This window comes from Typopeltis vanoorti, chromosome 9, assembly GCF_054136105.1.
Source record: "Typopeltis vanoorti isolate ZY-2024b chromosome 9, IOZ_Tvanoo_1.0, whole genome shotgun sequence".
In the NCBI taxonomy this organism is placed as follows: Eukaryota; Metazoa; Arthropoda; class Arachnida; order Uropygi; family Thelyphonidae; genus Typopeltis; species Typopeltis vanoorti.
In genome coordinates, this window is record NC_143557.1 from 38,624,773 (window position 1) to 38,646,530 (window position 21,758).

At 35.3% G+C, this 21,758-nt stretch overlaps 1 protein-coding gene across 3 annotated transcripts in view; it reads right to left on the reverse strand.

The window, feature by feature from the left end:
* The window catches only part of LOC150102983 (hexosaminidase D-like), a 229,779-nt gene that overhangs the window by 106,484 nt on the left and 101,537 nt on the right, over positions 1-21,758 (reverse strand). For 2 of the 3 annotated variants that reach the window (XR_016548766.1, XM_090397338.1), the window contains exons 5-6: positions 18,745-18,832; positions 10,840-10,918 (exon numbers count right to left, since the gene is read on the reverse strand). Coding sequence is in view for 2 of the 3 variants with exons in the window: in XM_090397338.1 (XP_090253464.1) it covers positions 10,840-10,918; positions 18,745-18,832 (167 nt within the window). In the remaining variant the exon portion in view is untranslated. The remainder of the gene's footprint in view (positions 1-10,839; positions 10,919-18,744; positions 18,833-21,758) is intronic. The other variant, XM_090397339.1, reaches the window with a different exon arrangement.

The following is a 21,758-nucleotide window of genomic DNA, read 5'->3' on the forward strand; positions in this document are numbered from 1 at the left end:
ATGCCTTATCTAGATGAAAATTTCTGGTGTCGCAATTTCAAAGAAGCCACAGTGGCTCTCTATTCAGAAAGTAGCCTAAACAGAAATCAAGGAATGATTCTGCCTGACATATGGAAAAGATTGCTAAGCTTGCCAGAATTTAATTTTGCTGCAAACTACAGAGCTTGCACACACAACAATAACTAATGAAACATGTGCTCCATGCGTATGATGTTATGCATCTTTTTAATTTTGTTATATTTTATACGTTTGTTCTATGTACTAGCGATTTTGAGTTGTCTTTGCTGTTTGTATGCCCTGAAGAAGCCAAACAGCACAGTTGGTGAAACTTGTTGGCATAATTTATCATTAAATTTATTTCCAAAAAAACCCAGTGTCATCTTATTCTAAAATTAATTATTAAGTTAGTGGCCAAAAAAATATATTCACAGTCATTGTTGATAGTCATATCTTCATGCTTGTTCATAATACAAGAGCATACAGAGGATTTGAAATTGGAAGTGACCATAACTTAGTACTATGTAGGATAAAATTGTATATCATATTGAAAAGAACAGTATGTGAGAAAGTTTTAAAAAAATTAAAGTTGAACAGCTTTCACAAGTAAATTGTAGACTTGACTATACAAACACTATTGAAGAAAAAATGAAAAAAATTGAAAACAACAACCAAATCTTGGCGTCTCAGTGGCAAACTCTGCAGAAGACACTGACTGAGGTATGTGGTAAAGTTTCCTGCAAGGATAGAAAAATAAGAACACCATGGTGGATACAAGAAGTTAAAGAAACATTCTTTAACTTCTTGTCTTGGAAAGTCTTGAAAAAGAAGAAAGCATACCAAAGGTTCCTAGCAAATAAGTTGGCAGATTCTCTAAAATAATACAGAGAAAAATGTAAGAGAACTAAGCCATGTGTAAAAGAAGCTAAACAAAAGTGATGGGAAGTCTTTGGTAAGAATATAGAAAATAAATATTGGGAAGGTGGCAAAATGTTCTGGAGGTTATCGAGGAAGCTTAGAAATGGAGGAAAGAGTACTGTAATAGGAATCAAAGATGACTGATTGAAAACTGAACGACATGAGAAACTGAAGACAAGGGTATCCTACATGTCTGGAGTAATTACTTTGAAAGACTGTTAAATGAACCAAGCAGTGATAGAACTATACTAGAAAAAATACAAGAGAAATGTAAAGAGGAATATATATCAATACTTGCAGTAGAAAAAACTGTCAGAAACTTGATATATGGAAAGGCAGCTGGAGTAGATGATATTCGACCAGAAATGCTTCAGTATGGAGGTATGAAAATTTTTTAGTGATTACACTATATAATTCAGAGGGTCTGGTCAGATGTAAAATTCCCAATGACTGAAGTAGATAGAGCACCCATAGCACCCAGCTATAAAAAAAGGGAATAAAACTGAATGTGAGAATTATAGAGGAATTTCTCTACCAAGTGTCCCAGGTAAGATTTATACAAGAATACTCAAAAAGAGGTTGAGAAATATTGTGGAAGAGAAAATTGGAGAAGAACATGCTAGGTTCAGGTAAAAATAGAGGTTGTCAAGATCACATTTTCACTTTAAGACAAACACAGTTGAGAAATCATGGGAATATCACAAGAATCTGTACTTAGTTCTGCAGATCTGGAAAAGGCATACACCAAAGTGCCTAGAGAAAAGCTTATCTAAAAACTACAATTACATGAGGTGAATGGAACATTATACAGAACAATACAGGGCTGTCAGTCAACACTTAGAATTGAAGAAAATACAGGAAGATGGCTTGATATAAAATCAGAGGTAAGACAAGGATGCACATTATCTCCACTCTTATTCATCATCCATATAGATCACAATATGAAAGAAAGTGGCATTAAGCCTGATATTAGAATTGGAGACGTAAAACTTAGCTCTTTGCTTTATGCGGATAATGTTGTACTCCTAAACATATCTAGTGCAATTAACTAATTAAATTGAATAACAGCTGTAACAAATTTGGCATGAAAATCTGCAATAAAAAGACCAAAACTATGAAAATAGGCAGGAGCACAGAAAACTCCAGCTGAATTATGAATGGAGATCCTATAGAATAAGTAAATATTTCAGCTATTTAGGTTTTTAGTGAAGATGGCAGGTCAAATCTGGAGATAGACAACAGAATAAGCAAAGCTGGTATGCTAGGTAGCCAGCTGAATAAATTTATATGGAATAAGAGAGAAATTATCCAAAACACCAAACTAGTGGTATACAAGACAGTGCTCAAACCATTTCAAGTCATGGATTTGAGAGTTGGGTTAGAAATAAAGCACAGGATCAAAGACTAGATATCACAGATATGAATGTTCTGAGAAAAATTAGAGGAGTGAACCAATGGCATCAATTGCAGGATCATATTAAAATGAAGACATTAGAAATGAACTTGACATTATCAGCATTCAAGAATGTGTCAGCAGAGCTAATTGATTTGGTTAAAAGTTTCTTAGAAGCATGAAATGTTGGATATGACAATATCAGAGTTCTCATAAGTAATAGACTGATTTGGAGATTAATAATAATGTAAACTTAATCATGTAGTGCTATGACAGCACTACATGATTAAGTTTACATTACTATTAATCTGAACACCCCTTAGGAGTACATATCAGGAGATTGATGATGAAGTTCCAAAGTTCCTATAAATTTCTACCACAACTGTTCTTTCAGTTATCTTTGTAACATAACAGCTAAATAACTTTCAAAACATCTTTCTTTCTGAAAAACTGCAACTCATGGAGCTTTTTTCTCACTTGTTCCAAAAATTCTTTCCCTATTTCAATATATCTATAACTCTCTCTCTCTCAACAGCCTTCCCCAGCTGTTTTCTATATTCCTGTCATTTGCTCATTCTCCAACATGCATGACACTTCCGGTTCCACTTCAGTCATGAAGTGAGGGAAACATAGCACTTTGCTTGACAGCAGTAAAAACTCACAGTATCAGCCAAATGATTAAGTCTTTTTAAATATGCATTTTAAACATACACAAACATTAAATTATAATACTTATTTTGGATATAGTAAACTACAAGAAAATCTTCTTGAATGTCTACTACATTCACTCCATAAAACGTTAACACTACATGTAAACACGACATATTAACAGTGAATGACTACTATATATAGTAGTCATTCACTGTTACATGAATCAATTGTGCTTTTATACACAATATACATGCATTAACAACAAAACTGATAATTAGAAACAAAAACTATTTTAACTACTAATTTATGTAAGAAAAATTCTGTAGAACATTTCTGCTAAACTACAATAACCTGAGCAACAGCTGCAAAATCCCTTTACATCTGGTTTACTGCCTCACCAAACCAGCTCTTCCATTCATCTTTCATTCGGCTAACTTAACCGTAGTTCTGTGGAAGAGCCTTACCCATAATTTCCCCCGAAGACTACAACCGCCAACTCTTTAGGAGGAATATCAGTTATTTTGCTTTGGAGCCTCCTTTAATATAATGGACCTCCAGTGTAACTCTGTGAGAACTGAAACTTAAAACAGCCTGAAAAGAAGCAGTTATTTGTCTTGCACTCGTTTGCACTTTCTCCTAACACCCAAACAGATATCCCCTCTAGTCATATGGCTATATTCACATTCAAAAGAAAACTCATTGCAATTTCCTTTGGTCTGTTTAGCTGATTTCCTCTCACTCTTTCTGCCCTTCCTTACAATTATGACTACATTTCTTGCCTGTATTTCACACCACCCAAGAGCTTGCTAATCGCATTATATTTATATTCCCTAAACAATACTTTCTTTATTGTAACTCCTTGTTTATGCCCATGCATTTACTCACTGATTTATACCTTTATCCTGGTCCAATACCACTTTCCTCAGATATCCCTTGGCCATTTCCTATGCACTACTTTTCCTTCCTTGTAGTTTGTTATGCCATGGTATTGCTCCAATTCACCTCCTATGTTTGCCATAATCACCAGCTTTTTTTAGTTCCACATAGATCCTTTCTTGACTGAAAATTTCAAGTTGCCTTCAATTTTTGTTTGGCAGTAAGACTGTTTTAAATGACAGAATTAGGCAAACTTAATAATGTCTACAATATATATTTAAAAAACAGATCTAAGTTCAATTGTTGTGATAACGAATAATCAAAATACAAGGATGGAATTATGAAATGGACCACTTGATGATTGCCTAAGATCATTTTCTTTATTGTCTTCAGCCTTTATTTTCTTTGAAAGTTTCATTTATGAATAATTATAAGATGTGAATGTAACTCTTCAGGTGCATTTTGGAAAATGCATAAGCACTTACGAAATCATTTTGTCCTTTTTTTTTATGAAGAACCCACAAGAGGTTGTTTAACGTATAGTACACTAGTACCACAGATGGACAATAGGGAACTTATTCATATTTGATTTAAAAAACTGTGGACTGTTTTTTAAATCAATAGACCATCACATGGAAAACATGTGATGGAACATTGTTCTACAGAGCAGCAGTGGAATGGATAAACAAAGGAGTAGAAAAATTTATTCTGTGGGTTTGAAGTTGACCTATGAGGGGATGTCGGTTAGTTGCAGCATGTGTTTAGATGGATTGGCAAGAGGGTGGGAGGAATTATTGCTGCCAATTCTGATTGACAGCAGCCATAGAAGTATTTATAGAAGATGCATGCTACAGAGACCGAATGCTTGTGCGAAAGTGAGTGAAGTGTATTGGTGAGAGAGGGGTTGGCAATCAATCTAACTGCTCTTTCCTGTATAGAATTCAGTATTTTCAGGGAGTTCTCAAAGGAGTTCCCAAATATGAGAGCAGTAATCAATGGTCATGCAGATTTGTAGGGTTAAGAGCTGTTTGGAGTTGAAGTAATCCTTGAGCAAAAGAGAAACCCTGATTTTTTTGGATACAGAGGAGCCAATATTTTGTAATGTTTGTACCAAGAGAAATTTGATATTAGAGTTCTCATCTTGAACAGATGATTTGAGTATTGTCAAGGGTAAAATTGGATTACATGACTCCCTGGAGGCGTCATGTAATAATAATTTCAGGCCTCTGATAAGCAGTGCGGTGGTCTCACACCAGGTGATGACATTTATCTCCTGCCTATGCAATGTTTGGGATCAGGTTTTCATGTTGGTTATTTACAGAGTCTGATTTTCTCACTAGCATCCATCCTTTGTAATTGACTGTCTATGCTTAATTATGCTTTGACATTTCTCTTCTAGTTCTTTTCATGTTGCAAGTTTTTTCACTTGGTTATGCTATTCATTAAAAACGCCAAGAAATTATATTCTTGGTTTCATCCTTTATCCGAGTGTAAGCAAACAAAGTCTGAAGTTACTTCACAACTGGTCTACTTGTATATAGAGGCTAATAACTTCACATCAATTGTCTTAGCATCCCATAATGAAAGGTAAATATCCTTACAGACATGTAAAATGCTATGCATTATGGAAGAACCACTACCCAGACTGGTTCCTACCATTATTGAGGTTTGATCGGGTGGGAGCCAGACCCAGATGAGATACCAAGGTTCTTAAAAGAACTGGGCGATGGACTGAGTCCTTGACTCTTTACCCCGTCATCTGAATGAAGAGAATCTGTGTGGATGGAGTGTTATCGAGCTAAAAGCTCCAGTCATGGCTGGGTAACAGGCAATAGCTGAGACTCAGTTAAAACTTCATTGGCTACATCATTGCCATTCGTTACCCTGGAAGTCCTAAAAAGAACTTTTTATTCTGCCTCTTCTCCCTGATACCAAGGTTGAAATAATGCAAAAGTGATATATTTCCCATATAAAAGTAGACAAAAGGTGTCAAACACTATTACTAAAATACTCCAGATCATCATCATCATCAAATTCCTGTCATGTACCCTCAAGGGGTGTACAGGATATGACAGTACTACATGAAAAAAATTACATCATTACTAACTTCCTATCTACAATTTTCCTCCAAATCAGTCTGTTACTTGTCAAGACTCCAACATTATCAGATCTTATATTTCTATCGTCTAAGGCACTTTGTACCATATCAATCCACCTATATCTTGGTCTTCCTCTGGGTCGTTTTCCTGCCAACCTGGCAGAGAACACTTGTTTTGCTAATCTTTCCTCTCCCATTCTATTTAAGTGACCATACCATCTGAGATTAGCTCTGCTAACGCATTCCTGGATGCTGACAATGTCAAGTTCTTTCCTAATATCCTCATTTTTAATATGATATTGCCATTGATGCCATCTGTTCACGCCTCTAATCTTTCTCAGGACTCTCATATCTGCGGTCTCTAGTCTTTGGTCAAGTGTTTTACTTCTGACCCAGCTCTCAGATCCATAAGTTAAAATTGGTTTGAACACAGTCTTGTATACAGCTAATTTAGTGTTCCGACTAATTTCTTTCTTATTCCATATGAATTTATTCAATTGACTTCCCACGATACCAGCTTTGCTGATTCTGTTGTCTATTTCTATATTTAGTTTACCATCTTCAGTAAAAATTGTGCCTAAGTAGCTGAAATGTTTTACTTGTTCCACAGGTTCTTCATTCACAACACAGTTGACATTTTCAATGATTCTGCCTATTTTCATTGTCTTTGTCTTTTTATTGCTGACCTTCATACCATATCTATTACAACAGCTATTCAATTTAGTCAGAGAATCTTGCAGACTTGTAGCGGATTTATTTAGAAGTATAACATCATCCGCATAAAGCAAAGAGCTGACATTAACATCTCCAATTTTGATATCAGGTTGAATACCACATTCCTTCATAATGTGATCCATATAGATAATGAATAACAGAGGGGATAATGTACATCCTTGTCTCACACCAGATTTAACATTAAACCATCTTCCTGTACTTCCTTCAATTCTAACTGCTGACTTGCAACTCAAATAAAGACTAAGTATTGCTTGGTATAATACCCCATTGACACCATATAACTGCAGCGTTTTGAATAGCTTCTCTCTTGGCACCTTGTCATATGCCTTTTCCAAATCGACAAAACTTAAATACAGATCTTTGTTATATTCCCATGCTTTCTCGACTATTTGTCGTAAAGTGAAGATCTGATCCTGACAGCCTCTATTTGGCCTGAATCCAGCTTGTTCTTCACCAAGCTTTTCTTCCACAATTTTTCTCAACCGTTTCTCAAGTATACTTGCATAGATCTTGCCAGGAACACTCAGTAGGGAAATACCTCTGTAATTCTCACATTCAGTTTTATTTCCCTTTTTATATATGGGTACTATGAGAGCTCTACTCCAATCATCGGGAATTCGTCCCTCTGTCCAGGCTTTCTGAACTATGCAGTGCAGCCACTGTAAGACTCTTATACCACCATACTTCAGCATTTCTGGTCGAATATCATCTACTCCTGCTGCCTTTCCACATTTCAAGCCTTTGATGGCTTTTTCTACTTCAAGTATGGATATGTATTCCTGACTGCATGCCTGGTCAGTATTTTTTACCACTGTGCTGTCATCACTGCTTGTTTCATTTAGCAGTTTTTCAAAGTAATTACTCCATACTTCAAGGATATCTTTTTCTCCTGTTTTCATTTCACCTTTATCATCTCTAATTCCTTTTACAGCACTCTTTCCTCCATTCCTAAGCTTCTTCAACAACCTCCAGAATATTTTGCCACCTTCTTGATATTTATTTTCTATATTCTTGCCAAAGTCCTCCCATGACTTTTGTTTAGCTAGTTTTACACACTGTTTAGCTTTCTTACATTTGTCTCTGTATTCTGTAAGAGTAAAAGCTGACTTATTTGCCAGGAACTTTTGATATGCTTTCTTCTTTTCCTTCACTGCCTCTTTGACTTCCTGTGTCCACCAGGGAGTTCTAATTTTTTTATCCTTGCACACAACCTCACCACATGCCTCTCTGGCAGAATCAATCAATGTTTCCTTCAGAGTTTGCCACTGAATCTCCAAGGGTTGATTCCTGTTCTCAAACTCTTTCATTTTCTTTTCAATAATATTTCTGTATTTTAGTCTACAGTTCACATCTGAGAGCTGCTCAACTTTTATTCGCTTTAAAACTTTCTTACATGTTATTCTTTTCAATATGAAATTCAATTTTATCATGCTCAAGACTAAATAGTGATCACTTCCAATTTCAAATCCTCTATACACTCTGGTATCCTGCACCAAGGAGAAAACATCACTATCAACAATAACATAGTCAATGAGACTTTTCTTATTCCTAGCCTCTTCTCTCCATGTGAATTTGTGCACATTTTTATGTTGGAACATGGTGTTAGTAATAACCAGTCCATGTCCTGAGCAGAAATCCAACAGATATTTGCCATTATTATTAGCTTTGCTCTTTTCTCCAAATTTTCCCAAAATATTTTTGTATGTCTCACAATCATTTCCTACTCTACTATTTAGATCCCCAACAAGGACCAACTTTTCCTTTTTCATTGTGTCAGTTGCTTTTTCTAAAGCCTCAAAAAATTCCTCCACTTCTACCTTAGTAGAACCTTCTGTGGGACCATAGGCACAAATAAGTCTCATTGTCCAGTTCCCCATTCTCATATTTGCCCACATTACTCTACTTGAGACTGACTGCCATTCAAGAAGATTAGCCTCGTATTTTGTGTTGAATACTATGGCTACTCCTTCTTTTCCTTGATTGTCATTGCCTGAATATAACATTTTGTATTTATTGCTCAGAAAGATCTCACCAGTTTTGGTCTTTTTTGTTTCAGTCACCCCTATTATGTCGATCTGGTACTTATCTAATTCCTCAGCTAGCTCCATTTCTTTGCCATTCAGGCTTCTTACGTTGATAGTACCGATCTTTAACTCTGGTGATGTTGAGTTGGGGTTTGTTTTCAGATTTGTTCCAGTAGCTGACTTTTCGCTGTTCGTCCTGGTTCCCTGGCGAAAACAACGGGGGCCTTGTTTAACCGGGCGACGCCCCAGCCGGCATGAAATTTTGTCATGTTTTACCATCATTTTTTATTTTGGTTTAACCAATAAGAATACAATTTGGTCGGCTAAATCCCAAATTGCCAGCCCATCCTCGTTCGTTCAGTATCAAAGTAGATACCCAACAGGGTGCACCACGAGAAGGTGAGGATTGGACATTAGGTCAGAAGCCCTGGTCGGTTCTCCGCATTCCTTTAAAGGCTATGTGGAGGTCTCCTCTCAGTTATACAGCTTTGACCCTTAAGCACCCCCAATACTCCAGATTAGAGATAGATGTTGAAAGTCTTTTCACTTGGTTATAATATAAATTAAAGATGCCCAAAATTTATATGGGCATCTTTACTCCTTGTCTGCTTGTCAGGGTATTGAAGGTCATTAAGTGTAAGAAGAAGTTACATCTCTCCATGTAACTATGGGAATGAAGCAGTAACACCTGACAATTTTCTTGGGGTCAAAGTTGCAGTGAACCTCCAAATGTCATAATTTAGCATTGCATCAGTTTCTGAATGGATTAAGATGATAGCATTGTACTTTTTATATTCTGCCTCGATCATGCCTAGACATGAAGCAATGAGATCACGAAGCTTAATAGCATTGTCTGCAATAGGCATGGTAGCTTCGAGATGGTGATCGTGGATTGCTTCTAACTTTTTTTTTTATCATGTGAATTTTCCAGGAAAAGGTGCTGTTCCAGGCTATCCATGGACTTGACAAGGTTTAGGATATGTTTACTGGTGGGAAGGCACAAAGAACAGAAAAATGGCTGGCTGAAGTTGCTTAGGAGTTTGTGCATCAACTCTTCGATTTTAGCATGATTGGAATGAGTCCATTGGCAACAAAAATTGCAAAGTAAACTCTTTTTCTTTTCAGTAATGTTTAGCTTGCAGCTTTAGTATTTTAAAGCTTCAAGAGATCTATCTGCTGTAATGAGACATTTAGTCCTCTGTCATTACTGCCATCTTTACTTCGTACTGCAGGCATGGCTAGCTACAAATTGGTTACTAATGCTTGCTATGGCCAATATTAAAGTATGGAAAAACTTTTTTTAAATGCTTAGAGTACATATGGTTGGTTTAGCAACCTTTAGACACTTGAGAACTAATGCTTTACTTGAGGCATATGGTTACATGAAATCACTTTTAAAGTGTTATAATAACAGAGCACAATGTTCAAGTAACACAATCTAAAATGCCATCTGTGGATATTGTCCACACTGTTCGGGTGTGTGTGTGTATGTATGTAAAATAACTGCTCTCTAGACAGATTTTAATAATCTGAGTCACAAATTTTCGTTAAAATCAAACAATTTGCAGAGGCAAAATTAAATAAAATGATTCTTGTGATATGAAATTATATATATATATATATATATATATATATGCTATAAATTTATTAAAATAATTCCATAGAACAGAAACTGTCTACAATACTGCAGTGATAATGAATTACGTCACATGTCACCAAACAAGAATGCTATTGCAAACATGTTTTTATGATTGGATCATTTCCATACTAGTTGTGCTTGTATCTGATATATCTAAAATAAGCATTTGACACCTTCCAAGTTCTGTCAGGGAGAGGAAGTAGAATTGTATACCACAGAAATATCAGTTGAGATGAAAACTAGAAACAGATAATTACAAGCTTTCTTGAAAGGACATATTTGAATGGATTTATCTTACTTCCTGAGTCAACTGTATGTGTGTGTGTGTGTGAGAGAGAGAGAGAGAGAGAAATAACTATCTATTTTGTCCCATTCTGAAGTCTTCATTTGTTCGAATTAAATTTATTTATGCATTATACTAAGGCAAGAAAAATTTTACACATACAGTGGAATCAACAACAATGCAGAACAATTTCCATATTGTCAAAAGTTTTCTTTAAAAACTTACGTGGGTGGCTTGGACAAAGAGTATTTGGGTACCTCTCCATTTCTCTCATTCCACAGAATTTTTGATGTTTCAGGATAAACTATAAATTATAATGTAATATATAATTACTAAAAAGTTCCTTAATTGCAAAAAGGGTTGAAAATTGGCTGAAAATACATATACATTATGATGGTAAACAATCAAGTATCATATTGGCTGGGCTTTAGGTTATAAAAAACTCCCTTTTTTAACAGGAAAATGTAAACATCAAAATACCAACTAATGAACAACCATATCAAGTGAAGATGGGCAACACAACCTAAAAAGTATCAATGGAAAGGAAGTGGGGCTATCAGAGAAATAACATGTAGACAAAATCAGTGCTACTGACACAAGAAGACCAAAAAGGTGAGATCAAGGCTGATAAGAGTATGATTTACTCAGGTACTAGAGATCAGAATAAGATGGAAAAAGCTACAGCACTCAACACATTAAAGATAAACTTCTTAAATGACAGGTAATTTCAGGAATACTGACACAAACAAATTTTGGAACAGAAAATTTGCTCCAGTGATATGACACAATGTAATAACAGATTTTGTGGAAAAACTATGTGATAGTTTTTCCACAAAACTATCACATAGACAATTTTTTTTTAATTTTCTTAACTAGTTTTGTTAAAATTCTTTTGCTTCACTTCATCAGAATAATTACATGAATAAACTAAAAAATGAAAAAGTAATAACAGTTAACTCTAGTGAAAATATTTGAACATGATTGAACAATGGAAAGCATGCATGCATTATTATGTTGACTGCTGTTTCGTGGGTTGCTGTAGGCTACATACTAATGGTTGATACAAGTGTGTCATTATGAATTAATAAAGACCAAATGATATAAAATCATTCCCTGTTTTTTGTTGCACTGTAGAGGATGTTTCATCTTTCAGCTGATTCTATGAATGCTCTTGAAAAAAATCAGTAATCTATGTGGATCGTTTTTGTTTGTTGCCATGCTACTTGATGTTGTGTTTCTGTTATATGTGCTGTCAGCCCTGATTTGTGTCTTGTTTCATTGACAATGTCTTTGAAATGTTCTGATCGGCATACTTCTCCAGATCTGCCTGTCTGTCCTAGGAAGTATAAACCACAACTACAACTGATTATGTAGACACCTGGTTTTTTAAGTGGCAGATGTGGAGGTTGAGGAAGTTTCAGGTGATTAGAGATCTTGTTGATTAGGTAGAAGGACAACTTGTCCTTCTACCCAATCTGTGACTGACTGTATATACAGGAGAATTACTGCTCCTCTCTAGTTTTGGTTTTCTTGTTCATCTGCCTGTTTTGGAGAGGAATTTTTTTTTTGATTAATGTTCTGGTGTAACCATTTTGGTAAGACTGATCTCAGGTATTGTAGCTCATGGTTCCTTATATCAATTGTGATGGAAATTTCAGTAAGCCCTATCGCATAAGGAACAGATGACAGTATGTTTTGTTTTGTTTTTTTTCCACTCAACTGGGTACTTGTAAGATGTGGCATGCAGGTGAACATCCTATATTTGTTGGTTTCCTACACACTGAGAAGTTGAGTGAATTTTGTTCAGATACCTCAACTAGTGTATCCAAAAACGGTAAAGAACTTGTTTCCAATTCAACAGGGAATTTAATTTGTAGATAAGATTGTCGAGATAGTAGGAGATTTCGTCACCTATCTCTGCAGCAAAACGATATTGTACTCCTAAATGCATCTAGTACAAGTCTCCAAAATTCACTAACTAAATTGAATAACAACTGTAAAAAATTCGGAATGAAAATCAGCAATAGAAAGACCAAAACTATGAAAACAGAAAAAAAAAACACTGAATACATCAACTGCATTCTGAATGGAGAGCCTATAGAACAATAAAATATTTCAGCTATAGTCACAGTTTTTAGTGAAGATGGCAGGTTAAATCTGGAAATAGACAACAGAATAAGCAAAGCTGGTATGGTGGGTAGCCAGCTGAATAAATTTTTATGGAATAAGAGAGAAATTAGTCAAAACATGAAACTAGCAATAGTGCTAGTTTCATGTTTTGACTAATATACAAGACAACATTCAAACCAGTTTCAAGTTATGAATCTGAGAATTGGGTTAGAAATAAAGCACTTGTTCAAATACAAGAGATCACAGATATGCATCAAAGGCAGAATCATTAAAAATGAAGATATTGGAAAGAAACTTGACATTATTAGCATTCAAGAATGTGTCAGCAGAGCTAATCTAAGGTGGAATGGCCACCTAAACAGAAAGGGCAAGGAAAGTCTAGCAAAACAGGTGTTTGATGCCAAGATGGCAGGAAAGCGACCCAGAGGAAGACCAAGGTCTAGGTGGATTGATTTGGTCAGCAGTGCCTTAATATCACGAAATGTTAGATATGACAATGTTATATTTTTCTGTTAATTCTTTACTTCTCAATTCTGCTTTGTCTTTTCTGTTCTTCACTTAAACTTCATGTAAATGGTCAACTGCCTTAACTATCGACTGCCACCATTTATTTATTTCTATTGGATCATATGTTCTCATGCTCTATAGTCTAACAAATGTATTTATTTTACAACTGTGCCAGTTAGACTATGTATTGAGTGTGAGATAAGATTTTAAACTAAAGACAAAGCAGAAATTGTTAGCATTTCCCTTTTACATTAAACTTGACCTTTAATTAGTAATGGTTTGATTACTGATCACTTGAACTATCTCAGGCAGATTCGAAATTTTCAGGATAATGCATTGACAAAATCAGTCCAATGTGTTGTTCACAAACCATTTAAATTAAATCAAAATACATAAAAATTCTGTATATGTGTGTATATGTGTGTGTATGTATGTGTGTGTGTGTGTGTGTTAGTGTTAAAGATATCAAGCTATTTTAAATATAAATAAATAAACCTGGTTTTACTCCATTTCCCAAGTAAGCAAATAGACAAGTCAGGCAAGTTTGCACCTGAAAGTAGGGTTGACCCTGTACGTAGTGCAACTCATGGTAAAGGTGGAATAAGCTCTGATCACTATTCTTAATATTTACTCTTAATGTAAAGCACATCTCCTGGAGGAGATGTATGATGCTATGTATTAAAGGCAAGGGGCCACTACCCAGACTGGTTTCGACCTTTATCGTGGTCTCGTCAGTGGGAACCAGGCTTCGAAATACTAAGATTTAAGTAATACAGAGCTTATAAGTATTTTACCAAAACAAGTTACCATAAGGTGCTTTGATCTTATTAAATAAAAATATCAGGAAATCCCAAGTAAGCAAACAGACTTGTCTGTTTGCTTACTTGGGAAATGGAGTAACACCAGGTTTATTTATTTATATTTAAAATAGCTTGGTATCTTTAACGTATATTATACCTAAGGTAAAAAACTTTACACACACACACACACACACACACACACACACACAGAATTGCATTATGAGTCTTTGTTAATTTCAATTCTTACTGATTCAGACTTAGTTCCATGTTTCTTCCCTTAAAGTTAAATCACAATCTAGAATATCCTGCTAGTCATACATACACAAACTGAAAACAAAGCATATCTTGCTTTGTTTTCAGTTTAAAGCATATAAGCTTAATTCAGTATTAATTTACATTATCTAGTAAAGTACTCTTCTTACTCTTACAATAATTACTTATACACAATTGAGATTAAGGCACACCTTGAGTGAACTTATTTCAATATTAATTTACACAATCTTATTGTACCCATAAACAGACACACTTGATGTACATTCTTGCTTGGGAATATCATATATATAAGTACTTACAATTCTCATTCAGCACTGCCTTTTACAGAGCCTCTGTAACTCAGTCAGTATACATGAAGTCCTGTGGTTGGAAAGACCTGGGTTAGATTCTTGTCAGTGACGTGAGGAACCTTTATCTGGTCTCTTTCAAAAAGGTCAGTTAGTCAGTCTCATACAGAGGTAGGGGATTTTTTCACCCCCAGAACAGGCAAACCGGCCCTGTGAACACACACGGTCAGAAATACTGCCCTTAGGGGATGCAGCAAGGAGTAACGACCCGGTTGCATTAATTAGTTGTGATCCCCTTGGAACTCAACCCATCCTAGGATTGGGGGGATGAGTAAATATGATGATATGATGATAACTACCTTTTACATGAATCTTTTGATCCCATGAAAGTGTTCTTTTTTGTCTTTCTTTCCTTTTGCTGGCTTGTTCTTAACTTCCCACCAAATTTCTTCTTTGTCCGAGTCATCAATTATTTTATGCCTTCCAGGACCGTTAAATGATGGCAATGTGCAGCTCTTTCTTAGCAAGACATCCCAACCAACGCAATACTTCTCGTGGCAGCGGACCCAAGCAAGTGAAGAATGAGAATCCTAAGATTTGCGACGCTCCTCTTTCAATTACCGACAGCTGACCTCACGTGGCGGTATACCTAGGCAAGAGAAGATTTGGAGAACTAGACTTATGTCAGATGATGGATCTCACGTAGCAGTGGACCCAGGTAAGAGAAGACTGAGAAACCTAAGACAAAGTTTTTCTCAACGATTCATATTATAAAGGCCTGGACTTCCAATGCACACAAGCGCGCCCCCTCTCAAATGACCACATATTGTCACGTATTGACATCTCAAAACACGCTTAATGTGTCTTTTAAAACTGCCATACATGGACATGGGTTAGCAGCATTACATAATGACATCATGCACCACATTATTTTAACAAAGGCTCATGGTTAAGTTATTACAAATACAAGATTATTACAGACAAAATTTGAAGTTTAAGTGCAATCTCCTTAGAAAAACATGATAAGTTACATAATTACATATCATGACAGATTTTACAATATTGGAGTCCTCATAAATACTAGACTGATTTGGAGGAAAATTGTTGATAGGTGATGAATAATAATGCAAACTTAATCATGTAGTACTCTCATAGCAACCTGAACATCCCTTGGGGGTACATATCAGGAAACTGAAGATTATGATTATGTAGTTATGCCACAGGTACTTTAAAGATTAGTGTTAAACAATGTTTCCTCTAAGCTGTGCGCATGCACGCACACACACACTCACTTCCTTTCAGAATATCTATAATAATTTTTGAATGTACTATAAAAATGAATTATATGATAAATCATACATGTCACTTATTTCTCCAGTCCTTCACATTAATATTACTCTAATCCATTTAAACTTAATGCACTCTAATTAGTTATTTTAGTACCATCCTACTGTTGGCAAACTGATGCTGATATCAGCAAGTTGCAGGGACATATTTGTTTAGAGTGTCTGAACAAATGTTGAGTCACATGAACTAATGCAAACGGTGATTAATTTTTGTAGCTATGTGATTTAAGTGAATTAATTTAGTGCACACAGTTTTACAGATTGCAGCTAGACAAAAAAAAGGGCAACATTAATATGAGAAATATGTTAGTTTCTAGTCTGAGACTAGAAACTCGGGCAGAAATTGTTTTTCATGCACACATGGAATTCCAATATGCAATAAAGAACATAAATGTTCTTTATTGCATATTGGAAATGAATATATCATCATCATCAAATTCCTGACAGGTACCCTCAAGGGGTGTACAGGATATGATAGTACTACATGAAAAATTTACATCATTACTAACTTCCTTTCTACAATTTTCCTCCAAATCAGTCTGTTATTGTCAAGACTCCAACATTATCAGATCTTATATTTCTATCGCCTAAGGCACTTTGTACCGTATCAATCCACCTATATCTTGGTCTTCCTCTGGGTCGTTTTCCTGCCAACCTGGCAGAGAACACTTGTTTTGCTAATCTTTTCTCGCCCATTCTGTTTAAGTGACCATACCACCTGAGATTAGCTCTGCTAATGCATTCCTGGATGCTGACAATGTCAAGTTCTCTTCTAATATCCTCGTTTTTTATATGATATTGTCATTGATGCCATCTGTTCATGCCTCTAATCTTTCTCAGGACTCTCATATCTGCCATCTCTAGTCTTTGGTCAAGTGTTTTACTTCTGACCTAGTTCTCAGATCCATAAGATAAAACTGGTTTGAACACTGTCTTAATGGTTTGTTCTGTCTAAAACTGTTCTGAAGATTGAATTTATCTATCTATCTATACAAAAAAAATTATCTCAAAGGAATAACTTGTTACACAGTCAATCCTCAACAATGGTGGCTAACCCATGCTAAATAAAATAAAATAACAAAAAATGATTTAAAATGTTCACACCATGTTTAGTGCTACAGTAAAATGCCTACTGTATTTTGTTTGGCTTGCAGCTGAGCAGTATGCCTTTTTTTTTTGGGGGGGGGGGCTTCGATTGGTGCAGTATGATGTTCAGTGGGGAGAAGGGAAATGATTTAACTACAGAAGGTGCCATTTTCATTCCAGTACTAAGTACAATAAACCTAGAAACAAACAGAACAAGTCTCCCCACAATTGCTGCATGGTGGAACGGTCCCCCCATCCTGCTGTAATTCCCAAAGAATACAATTTACAGTCATTTAATCAAATGTAAACAAGTTCTTCCTCTCCCAACCCACTACCCATACACGGTACTAATGTACTATAGGTTGATAAAAAAATAAAAGGAAGCTACCAATAAATTGAATTTTTTGTTTATTATTAGTTAGTTTAAATATACCAAATATAGAACTGCTATTAATTATTGAATATATTTTGGTAAATTGATTTACCAAGATTTATAAAGCACATCAATTAAAAGGAATGAAGAACTGCACTACCCGAAATAGAACTCTCCTGCAACTCCCCTTACTTAAACCAGATTTCAAGAATGCAATCACGCCTTATATCAAAAATGTCATAGACAAAGTGGCTGCATTGCTCTGAAAGTACAACATAAAAGTGGTTTTTTTACCTTGACTAAAAATATCAAGATTCCTATAGCCACCAAAACCTCTACATCACTCCATGAAAAAACCAGGCATCTATGCAATTCATTGCTTTTGTGGCATTTATTATGTAGGCCAGACAGGAAGGTCGGGAGAGATCCACATGGCTGAACATATTAAAGAAGTCAAAAAAAGAAGAGCATAAATCAGGCCTGGCATTCCACACAACCACTACTGGCCATCTAGTACTTTGACAACAAACAAAAATGTGATATATTGATTGTAACTGTTTTACAAGAAAATTTAAAGTAGCCTCGCAAATACATAGGATCCCTACACAATGCAATAAAAATCAAGGTTTAACTTTACATCAAGTATGGTTTGCTTTCATCAAAAATTTAACTGCCACGGACCTAAGATATAAACCTGTGATACCACAGAAAGTGATAGCAACAACTAGCAATGTTCCAACACGCATACAGTAACGAATTTTCCATTTGTATTCTGGTTTATCAAGTATATGTTACAGTTGTGAAGTTATCAAAACATCTAATATGTGTAATTAATTGTTAATAGGCTTTTGTTATATAAAAAATTTAAGCACAAGTACTCCTGATGATGTAAGTCACACAACTTACAAAATTTGTCGGTTTTAATTGCTTATTTTCATTAAACTCTTTAATTACATAATAATGTGGTCTCAATACCAAAAACTTCCCACAGAACTACTAAAACCACAGAAACTTACATCTGCATCTAAGAGAGCAATTTCTCAATTATTCAATCTTCAAACCACCACATTCTGAGTTAACCAATCCTTTAATTGGTTAACATATCAAGAAACTCTCTGGAATAACACATATGCATTCATTTAAATTACTCTTTTAAATTACTTCCAAAAGGACTTGAATAATTATATGATCACTGTAAAATAAAAGAGAAAATTATCCTCGACTGAATTTACTTTTATTAAGTAATTATTATTTCCTTTACAATTCATACTTTATTCACTTATAAAATTCATATGATTCATGGCACAAAAAAATGAAACAATATTTACCTCAAGATGGCCAAATGTTTGCACTAAGGGCATTATTGTTAAACCAGTATTTTCTGCTATCTGCTGTATTTTCTTTATATCTTCTCTGCTGCAAATAATTTCAAACTTATCAACAACCAGGAATTATTCTTTACTTAAATTTAAGAAAGAAAGCAAATTAAAATGAATTAAAAACCAAATTTTTATTTTAAGTTAGAACTGGGAAATCATGAAAATATAACAAGGATCTTTTTTGATGAACTGAACTGGACATCCAACTTGTTACTTGGGAATGTAACACATCAGTCGCCATATGATCTGAAACACGATAAGTTAATTTTATATTTATTGTGTGATAACACTGTGTAAATTTTAGATTGAGTGTTGCTGAGTGATATTTATGATTGGAATGTGGTGTTTGATTAAATATTTTAGATAGCTTTATTTTAAATTCTCTGTTTCTTATTTGGTGCTTTGGAATGAAATGGTGGTAAAAGGGAGATCATTGCATAAATCAGCGAAAAAGACAAAGTGAATGGCTTGGATTTTTTGAGAATGGTATGGTGCACAAATGTACCATTTATACCTGAAGAGATGTTGATGATGTTTATGTGGAGAGGTTGAATAAGAGCAAATGTGGGTATGCAGGAAGTGCAATATGCTGATGGACCATGAGGCTTGTTTGAATCCAAGTAAGGAATGTGGTAAGTTAAGTGAAACTGTTAAAGTATGTGAAACTGATAGTGAAAGAAGGCAAGGGATGAAGTTGGTGCAGAGTACAATGAAGAGAATAGTAGATATGTATGGAAGAGTGAAGAAGAAAAATACAATAAATGATGTCCAAATGAAAGAGGTAACAAAAGATTCAAGAGTTGTGTTACGTGAGGATTCCATTATTAGAAGTGTGGCAAGTGAGAAGATGCACAAGGTTTGTTTTCAAAATGGAATAAGTAGAGAAATTTATGTGTTGGATATGAAGAGTAAGGGAGCAAAAGAGTTGGTAGTGGTAGTAGGAATAAATGACTTGATTGGAAACAAGGAGAATGCAAGACTGGATATGCTGAGAATGAAAGATAACTGTAATAAGAAAGGTAGTCAGTGTATTTGCATGGATATCACAGTGATGAGATGAAACAGAATATGGATTATGAATGATGTTAGCAGAAATGGATGAAGAGAAAGGAATATAGTTTGTGAATGTGTACGATGAGTTTGAAGGATGAATGGAATGTTATGAGTAATGAACTACATTTGAATGGTCTTGGTGTGAGTCATCTGGAGAGAGAGTAATGACTGAAGAGAATGGATCTCAACAAATAAGAAGCAATGTGGAAGAACAGAAGAGTAAGGAATGATGGATTGAAGTGGTTCTTATGAATACATGAGTGTAGAGAATAAGAAAACAAGTGTACAAGAAAGACAGGAAAATGGGAGGGAGAGACAGCATGAAAAAGGTCAATGGTCAAAGAGGACAACAAAAAAAGGAATGGGGGGGTGGCCTTGGAAGTAGGGGGAAACACAGTTGGGTTTGAGAGAGTTATGGCTCAAGGAAGGGATGGAGAAGTCACATCTAATAAGTCGTATCAGTGAAATTTCATATACATCCAGAAATTAACTGTTTTGTTTGGATATGAATGTTAGAAGTATGGCATGAGATGGAGATGAACAGAATGAAATACTTAGTCAGATGCCATAGACCTGGTAATGTGGAGTGGAGTGACAATGAAATGTATAAGCAAATTAACCAAGAAAACAGTGCTCAGTTCCTAGTTCTAACTTTAATTATGGCAATTTCATCCTTGTGAATGTGACATCATGTAGAATTTGAGAGCAATGGGAGGAGGATAGACTGACTGTAAGTGAATAAGAAGCATTTGGGAACATGAGCAAACTTATAAGCAAACTTAAAAGTTAATAAGATTATGATATATCACCACTTTTCAAGGGAATGTGCCAGGGAGCTGACATCTGCCATAGCGTACTTGTTTAAAATGAGTCTTATATTTGGTCAAGTTCCAAAAGAATGGAAAGAAGGCAAGACTGTACCACTTCATAAGGGAGATGACAGAACTCAAGCATCGAATTATAGACCAATCTCTGTCACATGTTGTGGTTAAAGTTTTGGAGAAGTTAGCGAGAACCAAGATCCAGAATTGGGTTGAAAAGAGTGGTACTCTTTTTGATGGATAACATGGATTTGCTAAAGGAAGGTTGTTTTAGTATTCTGCTTACCTATTAGAATAAGGTGATGGGTGCATCAGATAAGGGAGATGGACACAAAATAGTACACTTAGATTTTGAAAAGGTTTTTGATAGATTGAACATAAGTTGATATAGTTGATAATTAAACTAGAGTGGACTGGGTTGGATATTAGATTAGTGCACTGGATTGGAGACTGGCTGTTTGACAGGTATCAGCAAGTTGCATATGGAATAGCAATATCCCAGAAAAGGAAAGTCACTAGCAGTGTGCCTCAAGGGTCTGGATGTTTGGGGAAGGTTTGAATGGGGGATATTCAGTTGTTTGCAGATGGAGCAAAATTGGGAAGAACTATGAGAAGTAGAGCTGATGTGTTATGGCTTTACAAGAGGACTTGAAGAGACTGAATAAATGGGCACAGGAGTGGGGATATCAGTTCAATGTTGCAAAGTGTAAGGTTTTAAAATTTGGAAAACAAAGAGGATGCAGGGTAAACATCTGGTGGAGATATACAGGAGGAAGTGGAAGAAATTATTCTTAGCCTCTTCTCAAGTATGCTTGCATAAATCTTGCCTGAAACAGAGCAAAGAAATTCCTCTGTGACAGTTCCATTTCCTTTTTTTATGGATAGATAGTGTGTTAGCTCTACTCCAATCATTTAGAGTTTAACTTTCTGAATTACAGTGCAGCCACTAAATCTGTTATAGATCCATATTTGAGCATTTCTGGTTGAATATCATCTACTCCAGTTGCCTTTCCACATTAGAAGTTTTTGATGGCATCTTCTATCTCAAGTATTGATCTACTGTTCTTTCACTTCTTTTAGCAATCTTTT